Below are 27,214 nucleotides of genomic sequence, written 5' to 3' on the forward strand. Positions count from 1 at the left end.
GTGGTCCAGTGGAGGGAAGGTGGGCTTGTTTGTGCCATAGGCCAGTGGCTTTTGGTACTCAGACTGAGAAAACTGAGTTATTTTTTCAGAATTGCAACAATAAGTTACTGATTTTAAGGCTAGAGAGCTTAGAACTATAACCAGTTACTTTTAAAAAGTCACGTCCCAGGGTCCTCTTCAATCTATTTATCAGTGGTTAGTTGCAAAAGAGGTTTTTTTTTCAAGAATGCTGTTCTAATGAGCTTCCACAAAATTATTTTGCATTTGTTTTAAGAGAGAAAAAGAGATAATTAGGACTGGTTTGAAATTTTGTAAGCTCTTCAAGGGAAACATGCTGACATAGTATTTTCTCAGTTACAGTGGTGCCTCGCTAGACGATGATAATCCGTTCCACTGAAATCGCTGTTTAGCGAAATCATTGTCTAGCGAAAAGCATTTCCCCATTGGAATGCATTGAAACCTGTTTAATGCGTTCCAATGGGAAAGAATCGTCATTGTCTAGCAAAGATCGGCCATAGGAAAGCCGCTTTGCGAGCCACCGATCAGCTGTTTAAATAGCTGTCTTGTGAAACTTAGGTCCCGAAAACACCCGTTTTGTGAGTCCGGAGGGAGCTGTCAAAATCGTTGTCTAGCAAAAATTGGTTTGCGAAGCAGGGACCAAACATTGTCCAGCGAAATTCCCCCATAGGAATCACCGTTTTGCGAATCGCTATAGCAATCACAAAAAGTCAATGTCTAGCGAAAAAACTGTCATGCGGGGTAACTGTCTAGCGAGGCACCATTGTATTTGTATTTTTGAAACTAGTTTTGGTTTTCTATGAAATTATCCATGTAGAATTTCAGGAATATATACTGTTTAGTAGGTACAGGTGTTTTTAAAACTCTCATCACCATTATTGAAAGGGTGGTTCAAAATGGACAAAACCTAAATTAGTCTTTTCAAGAACATACAAATCTGAAGCTAAAATCTACAGGGCCCATCTTGATCTGGCTTCCGTAATGCTGATATTGTGTATATACTATATATAGAGGGGTGTTGTTGTTGTGCATGTGTGTATGTGTGTACACACACACACACACACACACACACACACACACACACACACACACACACACACACACACACACACACACACACACACCATTCTTTGCCCACTACTGGCATCAATCAAAGGAAATCTTCCACTGACATGGAGAAACCCTGGAAATGCACATGAGGAAGAGGTAATTTTGATCCTTTGTGGGCTGGTTTCAAAGTTACTCGAGTTTTCTCCTGAACTTTATTTGAATTCTCTTCCTGTTTTGGGGTACACATATTTTTCCGTCACAAGAAAAAAGATGCTCCAAAGTTACTTTGTTTCCCCCCCCCCTTTGGTGACTGACCCCTCTCTCTTGTTGGCTTTGTGGCACAGAGCAACAGTGCAGGACATAGAGAAAGAGCTAAAGGAACTGAGACAGAAACAGGACACAGGGAAAGCCACGCTGGAGCAGTCAGTGACCGACACTGCCCTTTACCTCCAGGAACAGGTCAGCCTGTGAAATGAGGATAGAAATTGGTCTTGTGTTTCCCTTGGTCCTTGAAGCCGTTCTGGCCACTTATTTTCCAATGCTCTTCAGAACGACTGTCCACTGTGAGGGAGTGGCAGAGAGGCCTTTATTGTAGGAAGATAAACTTCCTAAGAGGGACGTGGTGGTGCTGTGAGTTAAACCGCAGAAGTCTCTGTGCTGCAGGGTCAGAAGACCAGCTGTCGTAACATAGAATCCACGTGACGGAGTGAGCTCCTGTCGCTTGTCCCAGCTCCCGCCAACCTAGCAGTTCGAAAGCATGTAAAAATGCAAGTGGATAAATAGGGACCGCCTCGGTGGGAAGGTAACGGCATTCTGTGTCTTGTCACGCTGGCCACATGACCACGGAAACTGTCTACGGATAAACGCTGGGTCTGTGGCTTGGAAACAGGGATGAGCACCACCCTCTAGAGTTGGACACGACTGGACTAAATGTCAAGAGGAACCTTTACCTTTACCTAAATTTCCTAAGGTTAAAACCAGACATATAGTCATCGAATTACGGAGTTGTAAAGGACCTATAAGGCCATCCAGCATAGGACGACTCACACTGGTAACTCTTAAAGAAAAGTTGCCCAAGTCTTTTAAAGTTGACATTTACTTTATAGTAACTGGACAAAAACAAACTATACCTTTCTTGATGATGCCTTAGTTACTAAGTGGTTACATTAACGTGTGTTAATAGGAACTCTCTGTGGAGATAGTGGTGTGTGGTCGGTTGGAGGCCTAACTGCCCAGGGTCATTTTTGATCTCATTTAATTTGGTGGTTCAGTTATTACAAGTGAACATAGCAGCGAGCAAAGCCCCTTCTCCTCTCTTTGCCCACACCAAGGGAGACACGTGCTAGAACACTTTCTGAAAGGCTGCAGATTAGGGTTCCAATGTTTGGCGATTCTTCCTCATGGGCTTTGCAACTTACATACACGGGTGTGAAGCTGCCCTTGGAAACATGCTTGGAAGCTGAGGGACAAGCAGATGCTGCGTCTAGGATACACGTACTGGGAAAGGAAGGAGCTTCCACCCAAAAGGGTGCGCGTGCGTGCGTGCATGTGGATAAGAGTATGTCATGCCTACTACTTCAGCCTTGAAAGTTAAGTGGGCACAAGAAGTTTCTAAACTTTTCATGATATAAATTTCTACAAATATTCTATCTGAAGTGATTTTCCAGCATAGGGGCAGAATTGCGAGGTTCTGCTGTTCAGAGTTACTTTGGCTGTATGCCTTTTAGATTCTCCTTCCAGTTGCGTCAAAGGGACAGCCATAATATCACCTCAGGTGTTTGAGCAGCCTAATCTTAATGGCTGCTCTCCTCCTAGCTTTTGTGAGAGACATGAGACCTTTTGCTTGTCTGACCACCCCTCTAAAACTAAATGTCCTCTTTCCCTTGCTTGCTACCCACAGTTAGATAAGCTGAGGTCTGTCATAGAGAACATGATGGCCTCCTCATCTACCTTGCTGTCCATGAGCATGCCACCGACCCCAGAGCCTGGGCTGGCCCAGGTCCAGCAGGGCACATGCGCGGCTTGCAGCTTAGATGTCAGTGAGAAGGTTAGCCAGCTGTTCAAGCGCTACGAGCAGCTCCAGGACTCCATCAACAACTTCATGCTGAGGCAGGCGGAAGGCAAAGCATCCAGGAAACCCAAGCACCGCCAGGTAAGGACTGAGCCACCACCAGCAGGTCCTTTGGGTAGCTGACTTCACCTCACTTCTCCAAGGTATAAGCGAGGATGCAGAAATAACCCCCGGAGTGTCCTGAACCCATGGGCCATGGAGAGTGGGAAGGACTTCAAGGGAGGCTTGCATTGAAAATGACTCCTTTGGGGTTGAGACACAGCTTGATATTGTCTCCGGTGACTGAGTTTCAGACCTAAGTTTTTAGCAGCCCTACTTGGATATGCCAGGAATTGGCCACCATTTTTTGTTAATGCTATGTGGTTTTTGTATACATCCTGATGGGTTGTACTTTTATTTGACCACTTTTTTTAAAAAAATCACAGACATAAGTTAGCTTTTGACCCTGCATGGGTCTTCATCAAGCAAGTTGCCGCAGACTTTGGTGTGGATCAAAAGAAACATAAAAGTTCCAAAACTTATGGCCAGATGTGTGGGCCAGGCTTCTTAACTTAAAGCAAGTTTCAAAATGGGGGCTGGAGACTCGGGTTTTATTTTCTCCTGTGGGCACCTTGAGCCTCCGGCTGTGCAGAGCTGGTGACAGCTTGGGTCCCCTGGCACAAATTCCATGGGCTCAACTTCAGGGTTTAAACCTATGGGTGCTTTATTGGCATTTGCACTACAGCTTCGCAGAATCCCTGCAGCCTTGGAAGATGCAGGTTTAAGGGCATAAACCAGTCTTTGGACACCCTCTTCCTCAGTAGGACCCTCAGTTACCTTCACTGAAAGCCCCCCCAGTTCAGGTCCACCCGCATGGGACTTTGCCTGGCTCAAAGAGGGTTTGCATTGTCCTTGATGTCGATGTTGGCTGCCCAGCCCTTCCCTTCCCTCTGATCCTTTCCTGTCCAGGTTGATGACTGTGGGAAGGCTCCACTGTCAGTCAGTAGTGGTCCTTTGTCTGGAAAAATGTCACACAGCCCTCCTGGTTCCCTCAGGTGGCATCAACCCCGGTCCCTTCTCCTCCTCCTCCTTTTGTTGACCAGCAGCCTCCCAAAGACAATCTCTTTACTCATTTTTATTTGGCTCCTGGTTGCCTCGGGAAGTGTTTCCCATTAGGCTGCTGTACTTTCCCCAGCTGTCTTCTCTCCCTCTTTCCCTGTGCCTTAGCCTTTTACCCTGGCTGAGCCTTATCAGCCATCTTAAAGGGGGCTGACGGCTCACCATGAGCATGCTGGCTTCCTGGCGTGCTCACCCTGTCACATGCACCAATGACGAATCACTTCATTCCTTATCATTTCAAGCTGTGTGAATGTTGCTGTCGATTTACAGTGGTTCCTCGCTTAATGACGATAATCCGTTCCAGGAAAATCACCATTAAGCAAAAACATCATAAAACAAAATTTAAAACCCCATTGAAACACATTGAAACCCGTTCAATGCGTTCCAATGGGGTAAAAACTCACCGTCCAGCAAAGATCCTGCATATGGCGGCCATTTTTGCTGCCTGCATAGCGAAGAATCCATCCCTAAACACAGCGGAAAGCCATTTTAAGCACCAGGCGGTCATTTTGGAAACTCAATGATCAGCTCTTTTTGATTGTCGAAAAGCGAAAATCGGTTCCCGAAGCAGGGAACTGATAATCGCTAAGTGAAATTCCCCCATTTAGACCATTGTTTTGTGATCACAATTGTGATCGCAAAAAGGTCAGCTTACAGCGATTTCGGCGTAATGCGAGGCAATAGTTAAGCGAGGCACCACTGTATTTCCTTTGCAAAGGGGTTGGGTTTCTGGGTGCTGTGGCCACTTTATAGCCACTGTACTTGTACCCTTTTAAAAAAACCCGCAGCTAGCAAACTGAACATGAATACACTGCTCAGAAAGAGACAGTTCAAAGTATATAGCCTAACACCCCCCTTGTTGGTGGAAGAGGGCTTGAGCAAAGACATTTCCCACTTTTTATTGTAAAAAAGAGTTGCATCTCCTCTCTCTTTTTAAAACCCTGCCCTTCACGATACTTTGCACATCTTGAAAAATCTGTTTCCTCTTCCCAACGCTGTGCAAAAGGCTTGCAGAGTATCGTGCTGTTAATTCATTTCCTTTGCATAGGGGTCGGATAAAGGAGAGGAGGAGAGAAGGCTTGGAACTCTCTGTTACACTGTCAATGTATCACTTTTGTTATTTTTTTAAAAAGGACAAGGGGGGCCTGATTGCCCCAAGAAACAGTAGAGAAAACGAATTGATACAAAATTAAGAGCAGTGTAGCCTGCTATACCAGTTCAAATAGAAAGAAATCAATTAATAGTTTTGATATTCATTTGCAGTTCTTCTAGTGATCTGGATAGCAAGACACAGTATTTGATTCCCTTAGCTAGGTTGTCAGTTACTGTATTTTTCTTTATCGAGCCTTACAGAAACTGGCTCTTTCCAAAAAATTTGAACTGCCACCCCCATAATCCTCCAGCAAACCATTATTATGGTTTGGGGATGAATGATGTTGTAGTCCAGCAGATGTGGAAGGCATCAGGTTGTAGAAGGCTGCTCTGACAGATTTCTGGTTTTTGTTTTAAAAGAGTGCAGGAACTGATGGACCTATTTCCAGAGGTCACAATCAAACGAAGATTTTTATTATGGTGGAATGAGTTTGCTAGTGTGTGGATTGTGGCCACCATATTGAAAATAGTTAGTTTTCCAAGAGTTAAAAGCTGATGTGACTTCTAGGCTTTTCATCATATACAGTATCTTCAGTTTGGCCCTATATCATACCACTTATATGGCAGTCTTGTGCTCGTCTCGATTTCCCTTCTCAATTTCCCTCCTATTAATGAACAGACTGCATGTGTAGTCCTCCATCCTAGCTAGTAATTGTGAGCAACCTTGGTTAGTAAGGGGCCTAGGAACTAGACAGAGTGTTCATGTGCCTACATGTTTGAGAATCTCTCCTTCCCCCCTTCTGAGCAATCTTTTTTTCACTGGAAACCTTTTCATGTGGTTGGAAAGCTTCATGTGACTTTTCATACCAGCCTTCAGTCCCCTCCTACCCTGGAGATGTGTTGGACTACAACTTCCACCGGCCCTAACTAGTAGCTAGAGATAGTGGAAATCTTAATCCAAAGTGTCTGCATGGCGTCAAGTGGGGAAGGATATTCTGTACCATTGTTTGCTTCTATATAATAACTAATAATATATACCTGTTCCTATATGTTGTGGGCCACTTTCAGCCACAGCCACTTTGCTGTGGCTTTGCTTGTGATTCTCTTTTTCATATATTTTTGCTAGCTTTTTGTGTGCTGAAATAGCACTGGAATGATAGATAGGGCAGAACAGAAACATGGCAGCATTAACAATTGAAAGGTGGGAAATATCAATGCATTCTCATTTAGAGGGATGGCAAAACAAAACCCACATAAGTTTACTCCTAGACACTAAGCATAGAATGTTATGGATGATGTATGCTCAGGAAGGCTAAGATTCTGACTGGACATGGCTAAAAATCAGGTTCCATCAAAATTAAAGAAGGTTTAATTTATAGAGGTTATTTATAAGCCAGAAAATTGTTTCTAAACAAGCAAAATTACAGAAACAGAATGATAAGAATAGACATTTAATGGGGTCTTTGAACCTTTTTTGCATGTCCCATTTTAGTAGGGAATAAAGTTAAACCTTTGTCGAAAGGAACTGAAGGTCTAGGTTCTTTTTTAACATGAATATTCCTACTAGAAAGGATGGATAGACAGACAGATAGATCAGGAGAAGAGCCAGCCTGTGTGGTCTTCGGCAAGCTTGAACTGGAGATGCACAGTTCCGCTGCTGAAGAAACCAGTAAACCATGTCTGAGTACACAGTGCCCAGAAATACTCAGAAAGGGCTGTTGTAAGTGGGGATCACCTTGGCAGCATGTGTTTAATTATGTGATTTTGGTTAGTTGAACATTGCAGTGTTTAATTATGCGAGTTGGTTACTTGAACATCCCATATGGTTAGGATAAAATTTAAGGAATCTTGCTATGAGCAGCGTAGCTCCCATTTCATAGTTTATTTAGGCCAAAACAACAAAGACTTTTGCAGCACTTTAGAGACTTAAAAAGCAGTATTTAGCCTACGTTTTCATGTACTGTAGTCCACTTTTTCAGATGCACAGCTTTAGGGCCAGTCTTCCACAACCTGGTATCCTCCAGATATATTGGACTATTCAACCTGAAGCCTAGGCTGATGAGAATTGCAGTCCAGCCCATTTGGAGGTTGCTAGTTAGTTCTCTCTGTCCCCTCTTCACCTTTTCTGCTCATGACTTCCACTGTTTGCTCCCATGTAAGACGTTTTAGTCATCAGCAACAGGATTTGAGAGTTCATAGGGCCATCCCTGTTTCCACACTGGCCTTTGTTAATTTATCTCTTTCACAATTAGGATGAAGAGATGCTCAGTCAGATCCAAAACACCATCTTGCAAGTGCAGGAAGACTGCGAGAAGCTGAATTCCACCACGGGTAACCTCATAGAAGACCATCATCAGAAGCAAAAGGAGATCAATGTAGGTGGTCTTGAAGTTAACAGGTAGTAGGTTCAAAGAAAAATGGGCTCTGCAGTTCCATCGCTTGACAAAATGGTGGTTGCTAGCTATATAGGGAGGCTGTTGATTCTCCTCCTTTTCCCTTCCTGCCAAAAGAGAAAGTTTGTGATGCATATGACTATCCCTCTTATGCATCAGTACCAACACCAGCAGTGCTGGAGAACTGGCTGATTTGCTGGTGTTCATTTAATCAATCAAGTGATATGATCAAACTACCTCTTGCAGCGGAGATGGTAAAGTTCTGTGTTCATTGGCTCCACTCTGTCCTCCAGATAGTGATGCAAGGTAAGAAGTGTTTGCACTCTTCCAGTCAAGATCCCTGATGGCCAAACAAACTTTATGATAAGCCACCGAATAACTGTCAACAAGACATCAAAGATATAAAACTCAATGTAATATCCAGATGTGAAACATCTTTCTTTCTCATTTTGGAAAGTGAGTTTACCTTTTCAGACATCACAGGCAAGATGTTTACTTAAACTTGGCAAAAATTGGTCAGGATTGGTGGGGGCTACTAAATCACTATTGAATGTCCCAACAGTGGAGTACTCCTTTATTTTTTTACAGCATTAAATATCCAGGTTGAGCCAATAGAGATAAAGCCCAAGTTCTTACACTTGAAAACAGTAATGCCTCACATGCATTTACCATGTGCTTTAAGATGCAAAAGGAAACAGGGTTTTTGTCTAATATATTTGTATGGAGAAATAAATTTCACAAGCTGTATCTGTAATTTTTCCCCGTCCTATGCAGTTGTAAAGGGTGTTAGACCAGGGAATAGGCAAAGCAGTCTATTTCTCATTTGTGCCAGTTTCACATTTAATCCAGACTGGGACCCTCCTAGTCTAGCACTCTGGGGCTCCAGGGGGTCATACCACCTTTTCCATGATACAATGACTGGTATCTATGATACCTGGGTGGCTTCCCAGGAATTAAAAGGTTTTTCCCCAGATCAGTTCTAAAGTAATAATGTGGGTCTCCTTAGAATGAGTTTGTGGCAGTGAGAATGTCAAGCTAAAAATATGCTAGTATTTTTGGTCCCATCCTTCTGCTTTTACTTTCACCACTCATTGGAAGGTTACCCCTACACCACGAAGTTGTCTGAAATAGCATCCTAATTGGGCTGAAAGTGGTCCTTTATTTTTTATTTAATATCAGCTGCACCCAGTTTCTGAAATTTAAAATGGAACTACACAAGGGTACATTTCTGTATGCAAGTTTCCCTTCTATATACATTTTTGTGTATGACTTTCCCTAGTATAATATATTTTACATGCACCTTTTATGTGCACTCAATAACTGCTTCATAAAGTTGAGGAACTGCACACTCCAAAGAATAGCTATTTTTTTCTGCTGAGCATAATATCAGTCTGGAAAGTGTGAAATAGGTTGGTTGACCCTGTCCTTATTCATTTATTAATTTGATTGATATACACTTCCATTAGGGTCAGCATTACACTGGGCAGTTTACGCAAGATTAGAATTTACAGAATACAAGATTAAAACTTACATACTGTTTTCCCCATGTTACCTTGCAGGGAGGGACTTAGGATCAAAAGTGTTTTATTTCTTTCTCTATAATGCCACTTTCTCCCTTACTTACTCCAGGCAATAATGTAGCAGGTGGCTTAGCCTAGGCAAAGAGTCATTCTGTCATAAACTGGCAGCTCAGTATGTATACCAGCCTGTGATCTGTTGGTGCTAATAAGATGGAATTAAAAGCACATGATGACCCAGTTTGGAATATGTGTGTGGAGTGTGTGCTTTGCAGTTTCTGTGCTCAGGGAGACATGAGGGACATGTGCTTATGCCAGCACTCAGACACATTTGAAAGACGAAAGATAATGGTCTTGATAACACAAATCTAAGCCAATATTTTGAGTACCCAGCTGTGATCCCTTTTGCTTTTTCTCTTCTTTAAAGATGTTGTTCAAGTCACTGGAGAAATTAGAAAAAGAAAAAGCTGACAAAGATCGTCTAGTGATGGAAATTGACGTGGTAAGGGATTGTGCTTCATAACACACCATCGTTGTCTCGTGTAAGCCAAACCATGGTTAACTATTGTAACATTGGCTGTATTTTCAAAGGGTGCAAATATCGCAGGGAGTAGATAAGAGACCTGGATTCTGTAGTGTGGTTACTTCCTCTCTTTCTGAAAAAAAGATACTTGTGCTTGTTGGAAATGAAAAGGGACCACTGCATGCAATAAGTAACATGAGCTATTGCAGGACAATTGCAGGTGAGAGATAACAAGATGGGCTCCGTCATCTTTAGTTCTGCTTTTCTTTTCTAAGCAGCTCCTTGTTGATCTGTGAATTCTTCTCCATCTTGAGAAGTAGTTTGTTTCTTCCTTTTGTTAGAGAAAAGTAGCCACACATGATGTCTCCTCCATAATGGCTCCATCCATCTCAAAGGGATTCTGTTAACCAAGTTGTGGGGGTCCTTTGGCATTACTTCTGAATGGATTTCCTGAAGCAATGAATGTTGGAAGTGAATGAATACAACTCAGCTTATACTGAGGAAGGCGCTTGTGTCTGCAAGGGGAGGAGAAGATAGAAAGAGAAAGACTTCCCAGAGTTTTCTGGACTGCCCTTTATCTTCTCTGGCCTATTTCTCAACCTAGACTAATACTCTTAGGATTACTGATGTCCCTTCCTTCCCTCACACATTTTTTTCTCTTGATTTTTCCTGGAATAGAATAAGGGAGACACCGTGTTTTTGTTCTTGAGAGGTGAAGGGCCAACCATCTTATGTTCCCTGCAACTTCACCTGCGCTAGCTAAAACTTGGATTCTTACTATTTTTCTTCTCTCAGTATATTTCTCTAATAAGCACGAGCTTTCTTGTTTTCTGGAAGTTGGGTGTGATTTCTTTCTAAAAGGTGAAATGTTCCCTGCTAAACTTTCTGATAATCCACAAATTAATTTAGCTGCTGTTTGCTACTAGTTACTATGCTAACAATAAACACAATTTTCAGTGTCCACACACACATGAGTCCCATGGTAGTTATTCCTATGAAATAGCCACAAGTTCAACATTCATCCACCGTGGCTATCAGTCTAAATATTCTGAGCATACTTTCCATTGTTTAGGGGAAGGGCAGAGAAGAGACGTTAACTTTTTGGCCACTCACACTATAGTGATTATTGGAGGCATGATTACCGGGGTACAGACCAGACCAACAATGTACCCCATCCTTTCCCTTTTTCCCCACAGAAAGCAGATAAGGCTGCCCTTGCTGGGAAGGTCAGCCGTTCCCAGTTTGATGCGACTACAGAGCAGCTGCATAAGATGATGCAGGAGCTGTTAAACAAGATGGCTGGACAAGAGCAAGATTGGCAGAAAATGTTGGACAAACTCTTGATTGAAATGGATTCCAAGGTAAGTAGAGCTCCTGCCATCTCAGCCATTCACAGACCAGCCAAGCAGGACAGCTGTCACTGAGAAGAGGAAGCTTCTTGTGCAGATGCACAGCTAATGCACAGCTAATGCCTTGGGATACCTTGTGAAAATGCATGCGCCTTTTGGTTTGCTCATGGCGCCTGAGCATTCAGGGCAGGAGTTGTTTGTAAAGATGACGTGGCTGCTCTGGTCCCTGCCAAGCAGGAGAACTACAGAGAAGCCGAGCCCAAAATATATGAGACCTGATCCTACTTCTGCCCCTTAGCTTCCAGTTTATTTCTGTGCACTCCTGTCATCCTGTAAAACTCTAAATGACAGCCAGAGAGCAAAGTGTCTGAAAGACTCTCCTTTGTGAACCTGTCCGTTTACTTTGATTATAATCTGAAGACCCTTTCCAGCAGCTCCTCACCAGTCAAAGTTTATAACTCTTAATTTTGCAAGAAGTGTGTGAGAATCTGTACTGGGTTTTAGTCTGAATTATGCAGGAGCTATTATACAGCCCTGAACCTCATTTGAAGATAAGGTTCAGCACCTTGAATAACTAGTTCCTCTGAAGTTTGGACTAGACCCTTAAAGGGGATTCACTGCCTCTGTAAAATAGGAGTCCCTGGTCTCCTCTTCTGTTGCCTTTAACAGCTAAGCACAGTTGTGACCAGAGACAGAGCCCTTTCTGTTGTGGCATCCTTTGCCTTTGAACGCCTCCCTGGAGAGATTTTCTGGCCACATGTATCATTTAGGCATGAAGTGAATACCACATTGCTTCTCTGGTTTTCGCTCAAATGCCACTGTAATTTCGTCTTCATTTTTTTGCTATTATTTTATGCCATTTCTTGTTTGTTTGTTTTTAAATTCTTAGTATTATTTTTAAAAATAAAATTATATAGTGATTCTTTTAACATTCTTATACTATAAGCTGATTTGAGCACATACAATGGAAAAAGGGCTATTTTGAAAAACCATTACATAGTGGCCAGGATGCGGGGAGTGAGTGCCTCTGGCATTGTCTTGTCTTTTGCTGGATTCTGGAAATGCCCTAAAAACAAGTTGTGAAATTGCCAGCTTGAGGATGACACAGGAGAAGGCTTTTCTGGTTCCCGATGTGACCCCCTCTAAACCTCAAACTGCTCCACTCAAGCAAACCAGGTTGATTGAAGTAAATCCTGCCCATTCTGGCAGAGGGGAAACCCTGTGGGAGGCTGAACTGCTGCAGGGTTACAAAGTTTGTTGTGGAAGGGCACTGCATTTGCATTATGTATACCATTCACTTAGCAACATGGGGGCGTGGCCCTCCACATGTTGTGGGACAGCCATCAGCCCGAGCCAACCTAGCTGATGGTGAGGGATAATGGAGGTTGCAACCCAACCACACCTGGAAGGCTGCATCTTCCCTAGCCCTGACTCTATGTTAAAGAAGCATCAAAGAAAGGGCTACAGCAATTCTCCCAAATGGCAGGCGACTTTGGTTCCTTTTTCTAAATGTCTGTTAACCTTCTTTCTGCCATTAATCTCTGGTAGTTTCTCTCCAATCATGTAAATGTCAGCTCTGGTGCCCAGTAGTCGTCGCCTGCCCAGCCTCTGTGGTAAATACTAAATTGGCCTGGCTACTTTCAGCAGTTCAGCCTTTCAAGCCAGGATACAAGAGAACCCTTGCTGTGGGCAAGGATATTCTTGACTAGCAGAAACTTGGAAAACATGAAAACCACTGTACTAACTGTTTGACTTCAAGGAGAAAACAGAGGAAATATTCAAGCGTTGCCTTCACAGAGACACTCCCTACTCTCCCCAGCATTGCTTTCTACAGCATGTTTGCAGACGAGACATTTCCTGCTGGCATGTGGGCACCTCACACGAACAAGACCCCTGATTTTCCAGAGTTCTCACTCGCATATGGAGCCTAAATGCCAGCAAGAATCTCTGCTACAGACAATACAATACAAACTGAATACAAGAAATAAAAGTTTATCATCACTAAGTTGGAGATGTAAAAAAGAGAAGGGGACGTATTGACATATGTGGTGGTTACGTGACGTAAGTGAGAAAGAACGGAAGCACATTTTTAAAGGTATAAGGGAAATAACTGGATTAAATATTCAAATGTCGCCGTCAATGGCTTTATTGAATATGGTTAAGAAAGATCAATTGTTGAAAGAAAATAAAGATTTAATTGTAATAATAGTTACGGCAGCAAGGTTAATATTTGGAAGAAATTGGAAAAATGATAACCAAATTAATTTAGAGGAGTGGTGTAATTAGGGGATATGGCAATTAATGATAAATTGACATTTGATATGAAAATAAGAAGAGGTCTATAAAAAACAATGATTTTAAGAAATCATGTATTTCGGAGAGGGAAGGGGTATAGGTTGAGGGAAGAAACAATGAAATTTTGGAGAGAAAATGGATTGAATGAATTTTTAAAATATTATTAATGCTAGCCCTGAAAGTGAAGGTGGCACTGGTATATTATGTAATTGTATTTTATTGTGGTGTTAGGTTTATGTTTAGGTTGGATGTTTGTTTAATAAATTAATAAATAAACAAATAAATTAATTAATAAACAAACAAACAAACAAATAATAATCTCTGCTGCAGACATGTTGCTTTCCATGTCTAGGAAGTAATAATAGTGAAGGGAGAGGCTAGGTGCTTGTTTGTGGGTGGGTGGTGAGAGCATCCATAGAGATAAAGACTGAATAGTTTTTGTATGTGATGGTGTATCACATTAGCTTACATGGCTTTGTGAAGCGTTCTCCAGTGTAGTTGGACTAAGGACAGCACTTAACTAGTATTTGTTGACACATGGAGAAATATTCATTCAAATATTTAAAGAGGGGAGGGTAAATATGCAGCCTTTCTCCTTTTCTGTGCTTGAAACTTGCCACAGTAGAGCAAGTAAAGTTGATTTGTTTTTCCTGCTGAACCAAGTCACCATTATTTCAGGCTGTCATTAGCCAAAAATCTCCCTCTACATGTGATGTTTGAGATGCAGAGGCACACATTGCAGGAAGCAGATAACCTGTTTTAGAGCCTTTTAAGATGCCTTAGCAGTGCCACCGCTGAACTGTATGCAGTGTGATGGTTAATCTAGCATTAATATCTGTGCCTTGAAGATGGAGTTCACTTCAGAACCTTTGTGCCCATCTTCTGCAGTTGGACCGTTTGGAGTTAGATCCATTCAGACAACAGCTGGAGGAGCGCTGGAAAGATATTCGGAAACAGCTGAAGCAAAGGGCCCCGCATGATGAAGGAGATGAAGCTGCTGGAATCCGGAGGTGAGAAAGTCTGAAAGGGGAGAACTGTGGTGGGTTTAAGAAGATGTAACAAAAATGGGACCATTGTGGTGTAGCAGGTAGCGTGACAGCCTAAACCTGTGGGGACATGTGTTTGAATCCCCTGCTTGGCCATGGAAACTCCCAAGGGGTTGTCCTGCTGAAGGTCAGCACTTAAGTTCTCACTTACCTTGAAAGCCCTATTAGGACCACTATAAATCAGATACGACTTGACAGCAGGGGTGGGTGTTCCCGCTAACCCAAAACATCACACCCCAACTTCCTGCGTCACCAGAAAACCACCAAAATCATTTCCCTGGTCCTTTTGTGTTACAAAACACCATTTGGATCACTGCAGTTGAAAAAAAGGAGAAGCCCCCAGTGGCAGGGAGTGAAAATCCAGATTAGAAGGGGAAAAAAGAACGGCTTATTTGCATTGACCTTTATGTCATGTGATCATTGAATAATATTTTGAATTCACCTGAACTTATTCTAGAGCAAATTGTGAAGCGTTCTCCAGTGCAGTTGGACTAAGTTGGATTTTCTGCTCAGTGGGTACTGAAATCACAAAAGAGATGTACATAAAACTAGAAAACACAATAAAGTAAAATGCTAAAACAACACTCTATGCAAATGGCAAAGCAACACTCCCCAATAGCCAACAAATATCTTTGGGAATAAACTTGTCTTAACAGGAAAAAAAGGGGCAAAGAAGGGAGCTAGGCAGAGTTTTCATAAAATGTGTAATGAGATTGTTCTTTTTGTGTTCACTAGTGGAACAAGAACTGTCCAGCTGTAATACCTTTGCTCCTCACAGTGCAAAGTTATACAGGACTTCCATGAAGTCTCGATGCATTTGTGGTGTGTGGGTTTGTGTCTGTGTGAGATGGCAGGGAGGGAATTATTTCTGTTTAGCAATCCTTATCTGTAGTTTTTAGTTAATTATGAACAGTTTCCTCACAACAGAGATGTGACTGGGGATGGGGAGGGGAGAACATAATATCTCATGAAATAAACATGGAGTTGTTCGGCAAACCCTGACCACCCCCACCCCCACTACAAATAATTTATTTGTGTCCTGAGAAAGCAAAGTGAAAATCAGGACTAGCCATTAAGCAGAGTGAGGCAGAAGTTTTTGGATGTCATGAAAAGACTGCAAATTATTAGTTATGCCATTTATTATTCTGTTGCTATGGAAGGGACAGGTGTTTCTGGCTCACACATCAAAATATCTGGGCTGCCTTTAGTTATTTCATTGACTTGGTCCAACCTTCCTTAAAATGGCTGCTGGCTCTGTCACCCTTGACTCCTTCTGTAGGGAGTAGGCCTGTGAACCTCCTCTATGAAGTTACAGTTCTGCTATCTCAGTTCCTTACATTTTGGGCAGCTGTCAGGGTCCCAACAGGCCAGTAGGGCTTACCAAGGCTTTGGAAAAGTTACTTCTATGGACTGTTACCTTGATAACTCCCTAGCCAGCCTGGCTGTGGAATTCCAGGAGTTGTCGGCCAAAAATAACAACAGTGGCAGCTTCCAAGCTCCAGAAGGCCTGCCTCCTCTCATCAGCCTCCTGTCTAGTCCCTTTCTCCAGCACTCCTGCGAGCAGAAGCTGCCATTCAGGTTTTTCACATTACCTCAAAGTTGAACAGAGAAGTTGAAATGCCTGCCCTTTAGGTAACACTCAGCCAGGGGGCCTCTGGGCACTGTGGAGAATTTAAATGACTTTGTTAAGCCACTGCCCTAGTCACAGACATGGTGAGACTGCCTCCCCATCTGCCATGGCTGCCTCCCACCAGGGAAGCCCGCCAGAGCTCTTTGAGAGGCCTGCCAGCAGATTTGGTGGTGGGGAACACACCACAGGTTAAGCCCCAATTATAAGCATTCAAGCCTCTGCTCTTTAGCTGACCTTTCTGAAATCTTACAGCAAGGAATGACCCCTTGGGTCCTGGTTCTCCCATCCCTTCAGGTTGCAGATTTCTGCACGGCTGCAAGCTGTCTCATCTCCCTGTCACCACCAGAGGGTACTGATGTCTGGTGTCTATGAGTGCACGGGGCCAGGCATAGCTAACCAACTCAGGAAGGGGATGGTGGTGGTAGCTGTAGCAAGGTAAACCGGTAGTTCCTGCCTCATCCTGCTGGGCAGGTGGCAGGTGTCCTGTGCTGCCTGCCCTCCTATGGAAGACAAGATGGCAGGGAGGATCCGACAACCACAGACTCTCCCAGGCTCATGCTTGGTCCCGTAGGTTGCCTTGCCTGCTACTGTTCCCTCACACCCTTTCCTTTTTTGAATTAAAGATTGAATGTACAGAGAGGAATGGAGAAGTAGGATGCAAACAAATCTTGAGTGACAAGAAACATGCTTCCCCAGGCAGTCGTATGCATCTGTCTGTGTGCGTGCATGCATGCATGTGTGTAGTTATTACCAGTTCTTCCTCTTCAAGGCATGTGGTGGTTTGAAGGTGCTACTGACTGAACCTTGCTCAGATCATGGTTTCCTAGCAGCAGCCCTATGGGGGCAATGCCAATTCCTAATTCATCCAATTCTGGCTTTGTTAGCATCATTAAGGATTAGTTGAAGGTGTGTTGTTTTTCTTTGTGGCCTCTGTGATTCACACCCTGGGTAATTCATGCCTCCCGGAGCTTTGTCAGAAGATTCTAGAGCTTCTGCAGTAGCAAAAAAAAAATAATAATAATAAAAAAAGTGTAGACCCCCTCCCCCTACATATATGTACCGTGGCACAGGGCTGAAGCTCCCCCCCCCATTTCCCCTTCATTTGTTCGTATTTTTCATGGCCCCTTTGGGCCAGTTTAAACATTGTGTGGTCTGTGACAATAAAATCCCACTTTTGGACGGCCACACTAAATATTTATTTTGCCTCGGTGAGGCTCACCAAACCTCCTCGTGCCCTCACTGTCAGAACTTTAAGTATGGAGTTCTCCACAGTTGCCTTTCTAGGCTTAAGCTTCGGCTTTGGGAACAGTCCCTTCAATCTACAAAAGCTATGGCTCAGCCTGCTTGTAAAACTACCTCACAAGCTAACGCCGTGGAAAAAGCCATCTCAGAGATGGCAAAACAACGCCCTTTGGCCCCATCTCATTCCGATGCCCCCTCGACATCACCTAAGCAGACGAAGGAGCAAAAAACTAAACAGTCAATGTCGAAGTCTTTGACATTGAAAACGACCACAAAAAGAAAGCCGTCCATTGATGCCTCTTCAGCTCCAGATATTTTGCCACTGAAAAAGTCCAAATCCTTGAAGGCAAAATCTCCTGGGATTGCTTCTTCGCAGGCCTCACAGGCCAGAGATTTAATTTGTGTGGGTTTACCCTCGGATGAAGAAGGGCTCCCATCATACCAACCATATTCTGCACAATCGCCAGAATGGGAACAGCGGGTGGATCAACTTGGAGCCAGCCCCCAGCAATCCGGGTCCCCTACTGAGTCCTCTTTGGTTGCTTCACCTGATATACAAGGGGCAGAAATGCAACCTGATACCATGCCCTACTCCATCCCAGCAGGCCTACCACCTTGGCCTCCGATGCATCATCACGGGCACCAACTATCCAAGACTGGCAACGTGTCTCTTATGTGCGGCGTCAGCCCACGCCCAGCAACATTATCGGGTAGCCATTTACCCTGACCAGTGCTCAACTGGAAAGCCTCCCAAGCACTATCAACCGGTTACTCTTCCCGGTTCGACAGCAGTGCCTCACTTACAGCAGCCCTCAGTGTCGAAACGATCTCACCATCAAGATTGTCAGGGGCTACAGACTGCCTATCAGCCGGCACCTAAGAGACTCAAAACAGCTGACCAATACTCTTCAGCTCACGGTACATTTGCAGCTCCAGTAAGCCGGTATTTCCCAGCCCGCCAAGAGGATCGGGATCGATCGTCCAGGAAAAGAGATGAGCTGCTAGACGTTGAGGAGTCTACCGTTCATACCAACAACGCCCCCAATGTACTCGATGGTGCCCCTACAACTCCTACCAGAAGTTCCATCATGAACCTCAGAGGCCAACCTCTTATAAACCTTACTTCAAACAACAAAATTACTGGACCAAACCACATCAGCAAACCATGACTAGGCACAATGATCGCAAAGCTAAGCATCATGTTTTATGTCCAACAGGCTGAGATCGCAACACACCATATCTCTTCTCCCACCCTCTGGAAACATTTAACTGCTTGGGAAGCCATTACCACAGATGCTTGGGTCCTTTCCATTGTCCACAGCTTTCAATTCCATAAGCTTCTTCCACCAGTACACACTGTCACACCTCCATCGCAAACTCTGCAGGCCGAAATACAGACCATGCTTCTCAAGGACGCCATAGAACCAGTATATCAAAGCAACAGTGTTTCTCTCGTTATTTCACTGTCCCCAAAAGGGACGGAGGCCCCCGTCCCATCCTCGACCTCAGACACCTAAATCACTACATTACTACCACCAAATTTTACATGGTGACCCTCGAATCTGTTCAATATATAAGCAGCACACGTTTTGCTTTGCTTCTTCCCCTTCTTCAGAAAAACGACTGGTTCGCAGTCATAGATTTAATAGACACTTACTTCCACATATCTATCCACCTCTCTCACAGGCCTTACCTCTGCTTCCAGCTCGGAACTCAAGCCTACCAATTCAAAAGACTCCCCTTCGGATTTGCAACAGCTGCCAGAGTTTTCACCAAATGCATGGCACCTGTGGCAGCTTACCTCAGACTTCACAAGATCCACATCTTTCTGTATATCAATGACTGGCTCCTTGTAGCTCACTCCTGTTGCAGGGCACAACAAGACATCCACTTTATGCAAATATACAAAAGTCCAAGCTACAGCCCACTAAGGTTGTTCAATATATAGGGGCACTCATAGACTCTACTCATGCTTGAACATTCCTTCCAATGGACAAGCAATGCAACTTGGTGTCCTTGCTTCACTCCATCACTCCTCATGCATTTATACCTGCACTAAATTCAACGTGTCCTAGGCACGATGGTATCCATGACGTCTGTTGTGCAACACATACGCCTCAAAATGAGATCGCTCCAAGCCTGGTTCCTTGCCCTCTTCAACCCACTAACACCCTCTCACACCCTGTTAAGGGTCATTCCGGGACTCGCCACTCAACTTTCTTGGTGGCGCTCTACCCAAACAAAACCTTACAATGGGATGACTTTCCAACAACCACATCCTCAAATACAAGTCACTACAGACGCCAGTCTCACAGGCTCACTGCAAATCCCTAAAGATTCATGCCCAATGGTCAGAAAGGGAAAAATTGCTTCACATCAACAAACTAGAGCTGTTAGCAGTGATAAAGGCATGCAAGGCTGTGGCCGCCTCCTCATACATCACAGAGGGGACGCCACTTCACACTCTCTTTCTCAACACACGCCGCCACCAACCACACACATATATCTGACTCCTCAGACAAAGGTATGGATTTTAAAAAGGAAAATGATTGTTTATTGATACAACTTAATATGTGGTAAATCACTATAGAAACTGAATAAGGCAATCAATAAAATAAAGGATCCCTTCAATCACACTATCACTCAGACCTTAACTAACACAGTACTTCATTACCTAACTCAACTCTCACTCTAACTCTCCAAAACTGTGTCACATCATTCACTCCCTCCCCTTATATACACAGCTCCACCTCCTGGAGTCCCACCTCCTGCCCCGCTATAGGCAGAAGAGCTCCAGCATACCATTGATAGGCAGGTGACGTCATCGCAGCCGTCACAAAGGCTTTCAGAGACCATCTTGCAGGCAAGATGGTACAAATCGCTACCGATAACAGTACAACAATGTATTATATCCTCAAACAGGGAGGCACCCACTCTCCAAGTCTTCTGTATCTCGCAGTTGACCTCTAGGAATGGTATCTGTCACATCACATCTGTCTCACAGCATTACACATAGCCGGCCAAGACAACAAACTGGCAGATCTCCTCAGTCGCAAGGAATCCCAAGCTGGATTCCAAGCTCATTTGGAAGGACTGTCTTTCTCCTTCTCTGCAAATGCTGGGGCATGCCCACCATTGACCTCTTTGCCTCCCAGACATATTGGAAGTACAAACATTACTGCTCCCGCACAGGAGTCAGCAGGTACGCGGAGATACATTTTTAGGCCGTTGGCTCAGGACCCCTCACTTACCTCTTCCCACCATTTCCACTCCTCCACAAAGTAGTAGTCCGGTCCAACAAGACAAACCCAACACTATTTTGATAGCTCCATGGTGGCCGTGACAGCCCTGGCTCTCGGTTCTACACACTCTGTCACCAGACATCTATCACCTGCCCCACCTGCTCACACAAAACAAAACCCAAATTCTCCACTCGGACCTCCCTACTGTGCACCTGGCAGCGTGGAGGATTCTGCCTCCCTGATGAACATCCTCCATCAGGCGAAGAAACCCTCAACTAGGAGAGCTTATCTATACAAGCGGAAGAAATTCCTGTCCTTTATTGAAGCCTCCACACTACCTTCAGTTAACCTCCCTCTCTCCACCGTCCTTCATTTTCTGCTTCATCTTAAAGCCAAAGGCCTCTCCCTCTTTTCTTTGAGGGTTTACCTTTCTGCAATCATTTCCTATCAACCACTCCAGCAGTTTACTGGATACCAACCACCAACCTCTCCAGCAACAACTTCAGACACCTTACTCTGAAGCGTTTCCTAAAGGGTTTATCATGCATGTATCCAGATGTGCACCCACCTTCACCTCAATGGTCTTTAACAATAGTCCTACAACACCTCACCAAACCACCACTTGAGCCCTTAGACTACTTACTTTTAAAACAGTGTTCCTTGTTGCTATCACATCTGCTCCTCGTGCCAGTGAACTAGCAGCTTTGCGTTATGATTATCCTTATCTCCAGTCTTATCCAGATAAGGTCAAGTTATCTGTAGATATTTCCTTTCTCCCCAAGGTTGTTTCCCAGTTTATTTAGCCTGTACACAACCGTTCTAATGTTCAGCTCAACTTTTTGTCAGCTATCGGCCCCCTATGAAGGGTCTACAGGTGACATCACAGAGAATCTCCAAGTGAGTTGCTTCTACCATGATAGTGTGTAAGGATATGTAACTGGAGACCAAGACCAAGATCATCCACACCCTTGTGTTTACAGTCATCATGTACGGGTATGAAAGCTGAAGAGTAAAACAGATGAGACAAAAAAAAGAGAGAGATATTCATTTGTAATGTAGTGCTGGAGGGAGCTTTGCACATACCCTGGACTGCCAGAAAGACAAACAAGTGAGTCCTAGATCAAATCAAGCCTGACAATCTCCAGAGGCAAATATGATGAAACTGAGGCTGTCCTACTTTAGGCTCCTCACGAGAAGACAAGATTTGGTAAAGAAAGTGATGCAGGGAAGGACAATGATGTGGCAGTGTTACAGTTGTTTCCCCAAAGGCTTGGTGGAAGTGGGAAAAGCAACAAGTTTCATTTTCCATTTTTTAAAAAAATGGTGTGAATTGTCCCTCCAAAACTCTGTCTTTGTTAGTGAAAATCACATTTACTTCTGTGCACTTCTTTACTCGCAGAAGTGGAGCACTTTGGGTACATTGTGAGAAGGCAGGATTCTCTGGGAAACACAATAATGCTGCGAAAAACTGAAGGCAGCAGGAAAAGACCAAATACGGATTGGCTTGACTCCCTAAAGGAGGCCATGGGCTTGAGTTTGCAGGAGTGGAGCAGGACGGGGCCTTTTGGAGATTGCTCATTCTTAGGATTGCCATAAGTGAGAGGCGACTTGGCATCACATAACAACACAACCTTGAAGTTTTTCTAATCCTTTTCAGTAAGACATGAATGGCATGGGATTAGAAGTACAGTACAAGCTACGCGTGATTTACAGTATTATGGAGGGAAGATTCTGTTTGTTTAAACAACAGATTTCTGAAACTGAGGAAACCAACTGTTTTCGCATGTTTAACAGAACTCCCAAGTCTGACTTTTCCAATTTGGAAACTGATCCCATCTCAAGGACTACAGTGGTGCCTTGCTTTACGATTACCCCGCATTACGATGAATCCACTTCACGATGACGTTTTTGCGATCGCTTTTGCGATTGCAAAACAATGGTCTAAATAGGGTTTTTTCGCTTTGCGATGATCGGTTACCTGCTTCGGAAACTGAATCTTCGCAAAACGATGTTTTTTAAACAGCTGATCGGTGGTTTCAAAATGCCCGCTGGGTGCTCAAAATGGCTCCCCGCTGTGTTTAGGGATGGATTCCTCGCTATACAGGCACCGAAAATGGCCGCCGTATGGAGGATCTTCGCTGGACGGTGAGTTTTCAGCCCATTGGAATGCATTGAACGGTTTTCAGTGTGTTTCAATGGGCTTTTTATTTTCGCTTTATGATGTTTTCGCTAAACAGCGATTTTCCTGCAATGGATTATCACCATTAAGCAAGGCACCACTGTATCTCAAAGCTCTTTAGTGACTCACTCAGTGTTTAGTTTCAATCTGCAAGGCCCACATCAACTTCAACAACTGGAAACCCCAAATGGAGTTACCCAAGCTCTGGGCCTCTGAGCTAGGTCAGGTGCTATGCAGAAGTAGAACAAAAATACAAGTTACATTCTTCACTTGTACTGGCTTCAGTCATGCTCACGGCCTCTGTCTCTGGGAAAGGTCTCTGTGTTCCAGCTGTTGCCTGAGATTCATAGAGGTTCCAGTGTTTGAAAGGGGGACACTTCCTTCTCTGCTTCTGTGCTACAAACAAATCTTTCAACTCCAGATACACTACCCCACCATTTATGAAACACACATTAGGTGCACGTTGTCCTGGTCATAATCTGATTAGAATCTGCTATCTGAGACTGCAATCCTTTGGGCCCTGCAAGGCATCACGGAGATTTTAGGGTTGTTCCGATCAGCTCCTCCAGGAGAAAGGCCAAGCTTGCTTTGTTATGATGAGGGAGAGCTAATGGTGGAATGTTCTTCCAAGCCCCAGCAGAAAATTCTGCAGCCCCTACCTCTCTAATGTTGGTGTTGCAACATCAGGGGAGACAAAAGGTGGCCCAGGCGGGGGTGTGATGTGGGCTAATCTGGGGAAGATTTGGATCGAAAGAATACAAAGCCCTTTTAGTCCCTGAACATTTCCTGCTCCATGGGAGGAAATGACACGATTCCTAGATATAGAGTTGTTAATTTCCTCTCAATGGGATTTATCAGCAGAAAGAAAAATAATATTCCCAGACAGGAAGAAAAGCAGGAGAATCCCATCCGTCCGTCCTCTCCTGCTCTGCTGGCATGAGCTGAGCAGAGCTTTGGATATTCACTGTGTTCAGAACTATTGTGTGCATTCCATAGCATTTCAGCATTAGTTGCAGTTCTGAGGGTCTGGACATAATTGCAGAATATTTGCCTTGGCTCTGGTTCTAACTTTAATTTCATTCTCCTTCACTCAGACCATCTTGATAAACATTCATATATCCTAGTCCCCCACCCCCAAACACAAACACCACACTTCATCTGGCGTATTTCTCTCTGTTCAAACAGGAGACTGTTGGCTCATTTCCACTGCATTTCATGTGACCGACCCTTGGAAATGGTGGTGCCTGGCCCGTAAGTAGTTCCAGAGTGCCATTTTGCACTGCATATATGCTTAGATTACTGTGGGTGTGGTTTAATGAAGTGGGCACATTTCTGGAGGTGGCATTGAGTGATCCAGGTTTTGGTTCCTGCTCAGCCGTGGGGAAGGTGCTGCCTTGGAGTGGATCAGCCTGCCTTGCCTTGCCCTTCTGTGCCAAAACAGCTGTTGAGAGCTCTAAAATGGGACCTCCTGGTCTGATCTTCTCTATCTGGTATCTCGACAGGCACATCACAACACTGCCTGCTGTGCCCGGCTTGCCTCCTCACCAGTCCCTCCGGCCGTACATGGTTTATGAAATGGAACAAATCAGGCAGCTGAACCGCAAGTACAATGAGAGGACAGGGACTTGGGGTGGGGGTGGTTCTTTTCCCTCCTTTTCCTCTCTCCTAATTGATGTATATTTTTAGCTGCAGGTGGGAATTGGGTGGAGCTCAAAGACTGAGATTTGGGGCCTGTGGAGGAGAATGAAGTAAAGAGAGGCCCAGGTCTAGGGAGTCTCTGTCTTGATGGCTATTGCTTAGAATGGGGCGTCATCAAGAAAAGTGGAGAATTGGTCAAGACATCCCTGGCAGCCGAACTAGGTGTTGCCGACAAACTGGAACCTATGTCAGTCCTCCGTTATTCCAGCATGTTGAGTCATAGGAGGGAGGCCAATCCAAGAAGCCCCTTTTGATTTTCACTGCCATGTTTGCAGGCAGTGAAAATGAAGCAGGAATTTCCACTGCTTTTGATGGGGCATTGATTGGAAAAAGTGTCAGAGTTCTGGGCAGTTGCTGGACTCCATTGTTATTACCCGTATTTAGAGTAAAAAAAATTACAATGAAGAGGGAGTGGCATTTTAAAGACTAGGATTTTTTTTTAGTGTGAGTTTTTGTTGCTTTCCAACCATTTCTTCAGACATGTGGAGTATAATCATTTGGTCACAGGTGTTCATGTTTTATTTTCTGTATCCTGTCATTCTCTTGTAAGTAACAGAATGTCACTGTGCAGAGGAAATTCACAAAGCCTCCATTTGCCAGGCACTATTAGGAAGAGCTCAGTTGCCAGGGTTGTGAAACCAGCAGCAACTGGGGAGAAACCACCTTCACTAGGGGTGTGTGTGTGTCAGCCTCTTCTTTCTCAACTCACCAATATAAAATAACTGAAGACAGAGAGAGAGAGAGAGAGAGAGAGAAGAGAAAGCTCACGGCTCATACTTTTGGCCCAATCAACAGAAGTGCAGTTGGTGGAAGGAGCGATATATTCTGAATAAATTCTTTTTAAGATCTGCAGAAAATTTTAATGATGGTGGGAGAGTGGACTCCTCCTTGCTTTCTTGTTTTTACAGACCTCTCACTTTAGGAAGCCTTGTCAACTCCAGCAGACTTGTAGGGTTCCATGTCGATCGGAGGCATGGGCCCCACCCCGGGCCTGTGAGGCCTCCCCATCAGTCCACCCCAATGCTTCCTCTCCTTGTCCCTCACCTCTCTCTCATGTTTCTATAGCAATTTGGTTTATTTTTCAAATGCTTCAATTGGGACCTGTAGAGCTTCCTTGAAACCTAAGTGCCGTGTGGGTTGCAAATAAGGCGAATGTCGCAACTGAGGCAAACAAAAAACCCCATGGTTGATCTTTTGACCCTTCTACGTGCGCCTTTAGTCCTCTGGAAAATCCCTGCCCTCTTCCATTTCAGAGGCAGGATATTTAAAAAAAAAAAAAGCCCGGTTCCTCTGCAATGTGTCTATTTGTTAGATGTGGATGTGGATGAATGGCTGGATATTAGGGTAGCCACATGAAAGGCCAGGGCTCCAGTACCTGCAACAGTGAAGAAGAGCAGAGTGGCTTGCAGTGACACAAGATATCTGCTGAAATTCCCATTTCTGTACAACTATAAAAGATACAGGAATACTGTCTTCTTTTATATGTGGCAACCTGAGTGGTGGTATTTGAGAGAGCATGTGATATGGCCCCACCGCACCAGAGGTAGGTCACCCAACAGAAGGTTAGCCACAGGGAAATGAGTTGGGTTAATAACAGATCCTTGCCCACATATAAGTGTTCTTGCTAGCGCTCCTGCTACAGATATTCACGAAAGCAGAGTTAAGTACGAGCAAGGCATGCTGGGAGGAACAGGCCTGCTTCACTTTTCCATTTCCCCCGCTTTGCCTGCTTGCTGTCTTGTGGCTTGGACTTAGTGCTGCCTCTCTTTGTTTCCATTCTGTTCTTTTGCTCTCCCCCCCCCTCCCCCAAGTCTGAAGTTAGGACCGGGTGCTCGTTTTGATGCACTGGAGAAGAGTGCGAGCCTCAACAAGCTGCGCCGCATCCATTCCAAGATGCTCATGGATATCCAGAAGGTGCAGAGCCATTATGGTGGAGCAGGAAAGGTCAACGCTCAGATGATCCGGGAAATACTGCAGTCGCAGTGTCTCGGTTCAAGCCCATATGGCAAACGGTAGGAGGAAAGGCCGTCAGCCCTCAGTTAATCCTCGAAAGAGCTAGAAAGGGAAACAGGGCTGCCCACTTGCTCTCCTGTGTTCTCCCTGTGTCATCCCGGATGGGAGATGCTGCTGCAGTTGCTTTCCTTGGTATTTCTGTGTTAAGCATTGCCAACCTACAGCCTCACCCCATCCCACCTCCTGAGCTTACTGAGGTGGCAAGGCAGCTGTGTGGGGCTTCATTCAGAGAAATGCCAAATGGAGTGAATTTGGCAGCTGCTTCCATAATTAAATTACTCAGAATGAGGTTATCCTCAAACGAGAAGCCAGTCTCTTCCAGGCACCAGGTATCAACCCTTTTGACTATACTTGATTCTTCATCCCAGTTCTGATATACTGTTTGGCTAAAAACTATTTTGACCTAAAGACCACTATTTTGTTCCACGTTTTTCTGTTCTGAGCCTACAAAGAGGTCCGTTGCTCATGCAAGGCAATTGAGGTGGGGCTGGAACCATACGTACCAGTCTTTTGGGTAAGTACTTCTGCCTCATATGAAATCTTCACACTCTCACCTTGCCTTGCTGACAATGGTCATCTCATCTGGCCCGGTTTTGCCCTACATCCCATCTGCCGTGCACTCTTAATGTTAAACCGCCTTTGCCTGATGAAGAGTTCTGGAAAACCAGAAACCTTGTTTGATCTGTAACTTTTTAGTGGTCCAATAAAGGTGATGCCCAACCCAGAATTTAGTCAAGTCCAGATGCCTCGCAGTCCTC

The 27,214-nt window shown here is 44.3% G+C and overlaps 1 protein-coding gene across 4 annotated transcripts in view; it reads left to right on the plus strand.

Annotated features, from left to right (window-relative positions):
- QRICH2 (glutamine rich 2) overlaps positions 1 to 27,214 on the plus strand; it is a 71,398-nt gene that overhangs the window by 29,228 nt on the left and 14,956 nt on the right. The window contains exons 8-16 of one of the 4 annotated variants that reach the window (XM_072990496.2): positions 1,413 to 1,527; positions 2,969 to 3,220; positions 7,582 to 7,704; positions 9,667 to 9,741; positions 10,959 to 11,123; positions 14,295 to 14,416; positions 23,931 to 23,996; positions 24,248 to 24,349; positions 26,255 to 26,455. In XM_072990496.2, coding sequence (XP_072846597.2) covers positions 1,413 to 1,527; positions 2,969 to 3,220; positions 7,582 to 7,704; positions 9,667 to 9,741; positions 10,959 to 11,123; positions 14,295 to 14,416; positions 23,931 to 23,996; positions 24,248 to 24,349; positions 26,255 to 26,455 — 1,221 coding nt within the window. The remainder of the gene's footprint in view (positions 1 to 1,412; positions 1,528 to 2,968; positions 3,221 to 7,581; positions 7,705 to 9,666; positions 9,742 to 10,958; positions 11,124 to 14,294; positions 14,417 to 23,930; positions 23,997 to 24,247; positions 24,350 to 26,254; positions 26,456 to 27,214) is intronic. The other 3 variants (XM_072990497.2, XM_072990498.2, XM_072990499.2) reach the window with 3 other exon arrangements.

The sequence above is a fragment of the Pogona vitticeps genome, chromosome 2 (genome assembly GCF_051106095.1).
Source record: "Pogona vitticeps strain Pit_001003342236 chromosome 2, PviZW2.1, whole genome shotgun sequence".
Lineage (NCBI taxonomy): Eukaryota > Metazoa > Chordata > Lepidosauria > Squamata > Agamidae > Pogona > Pogona vitticeps.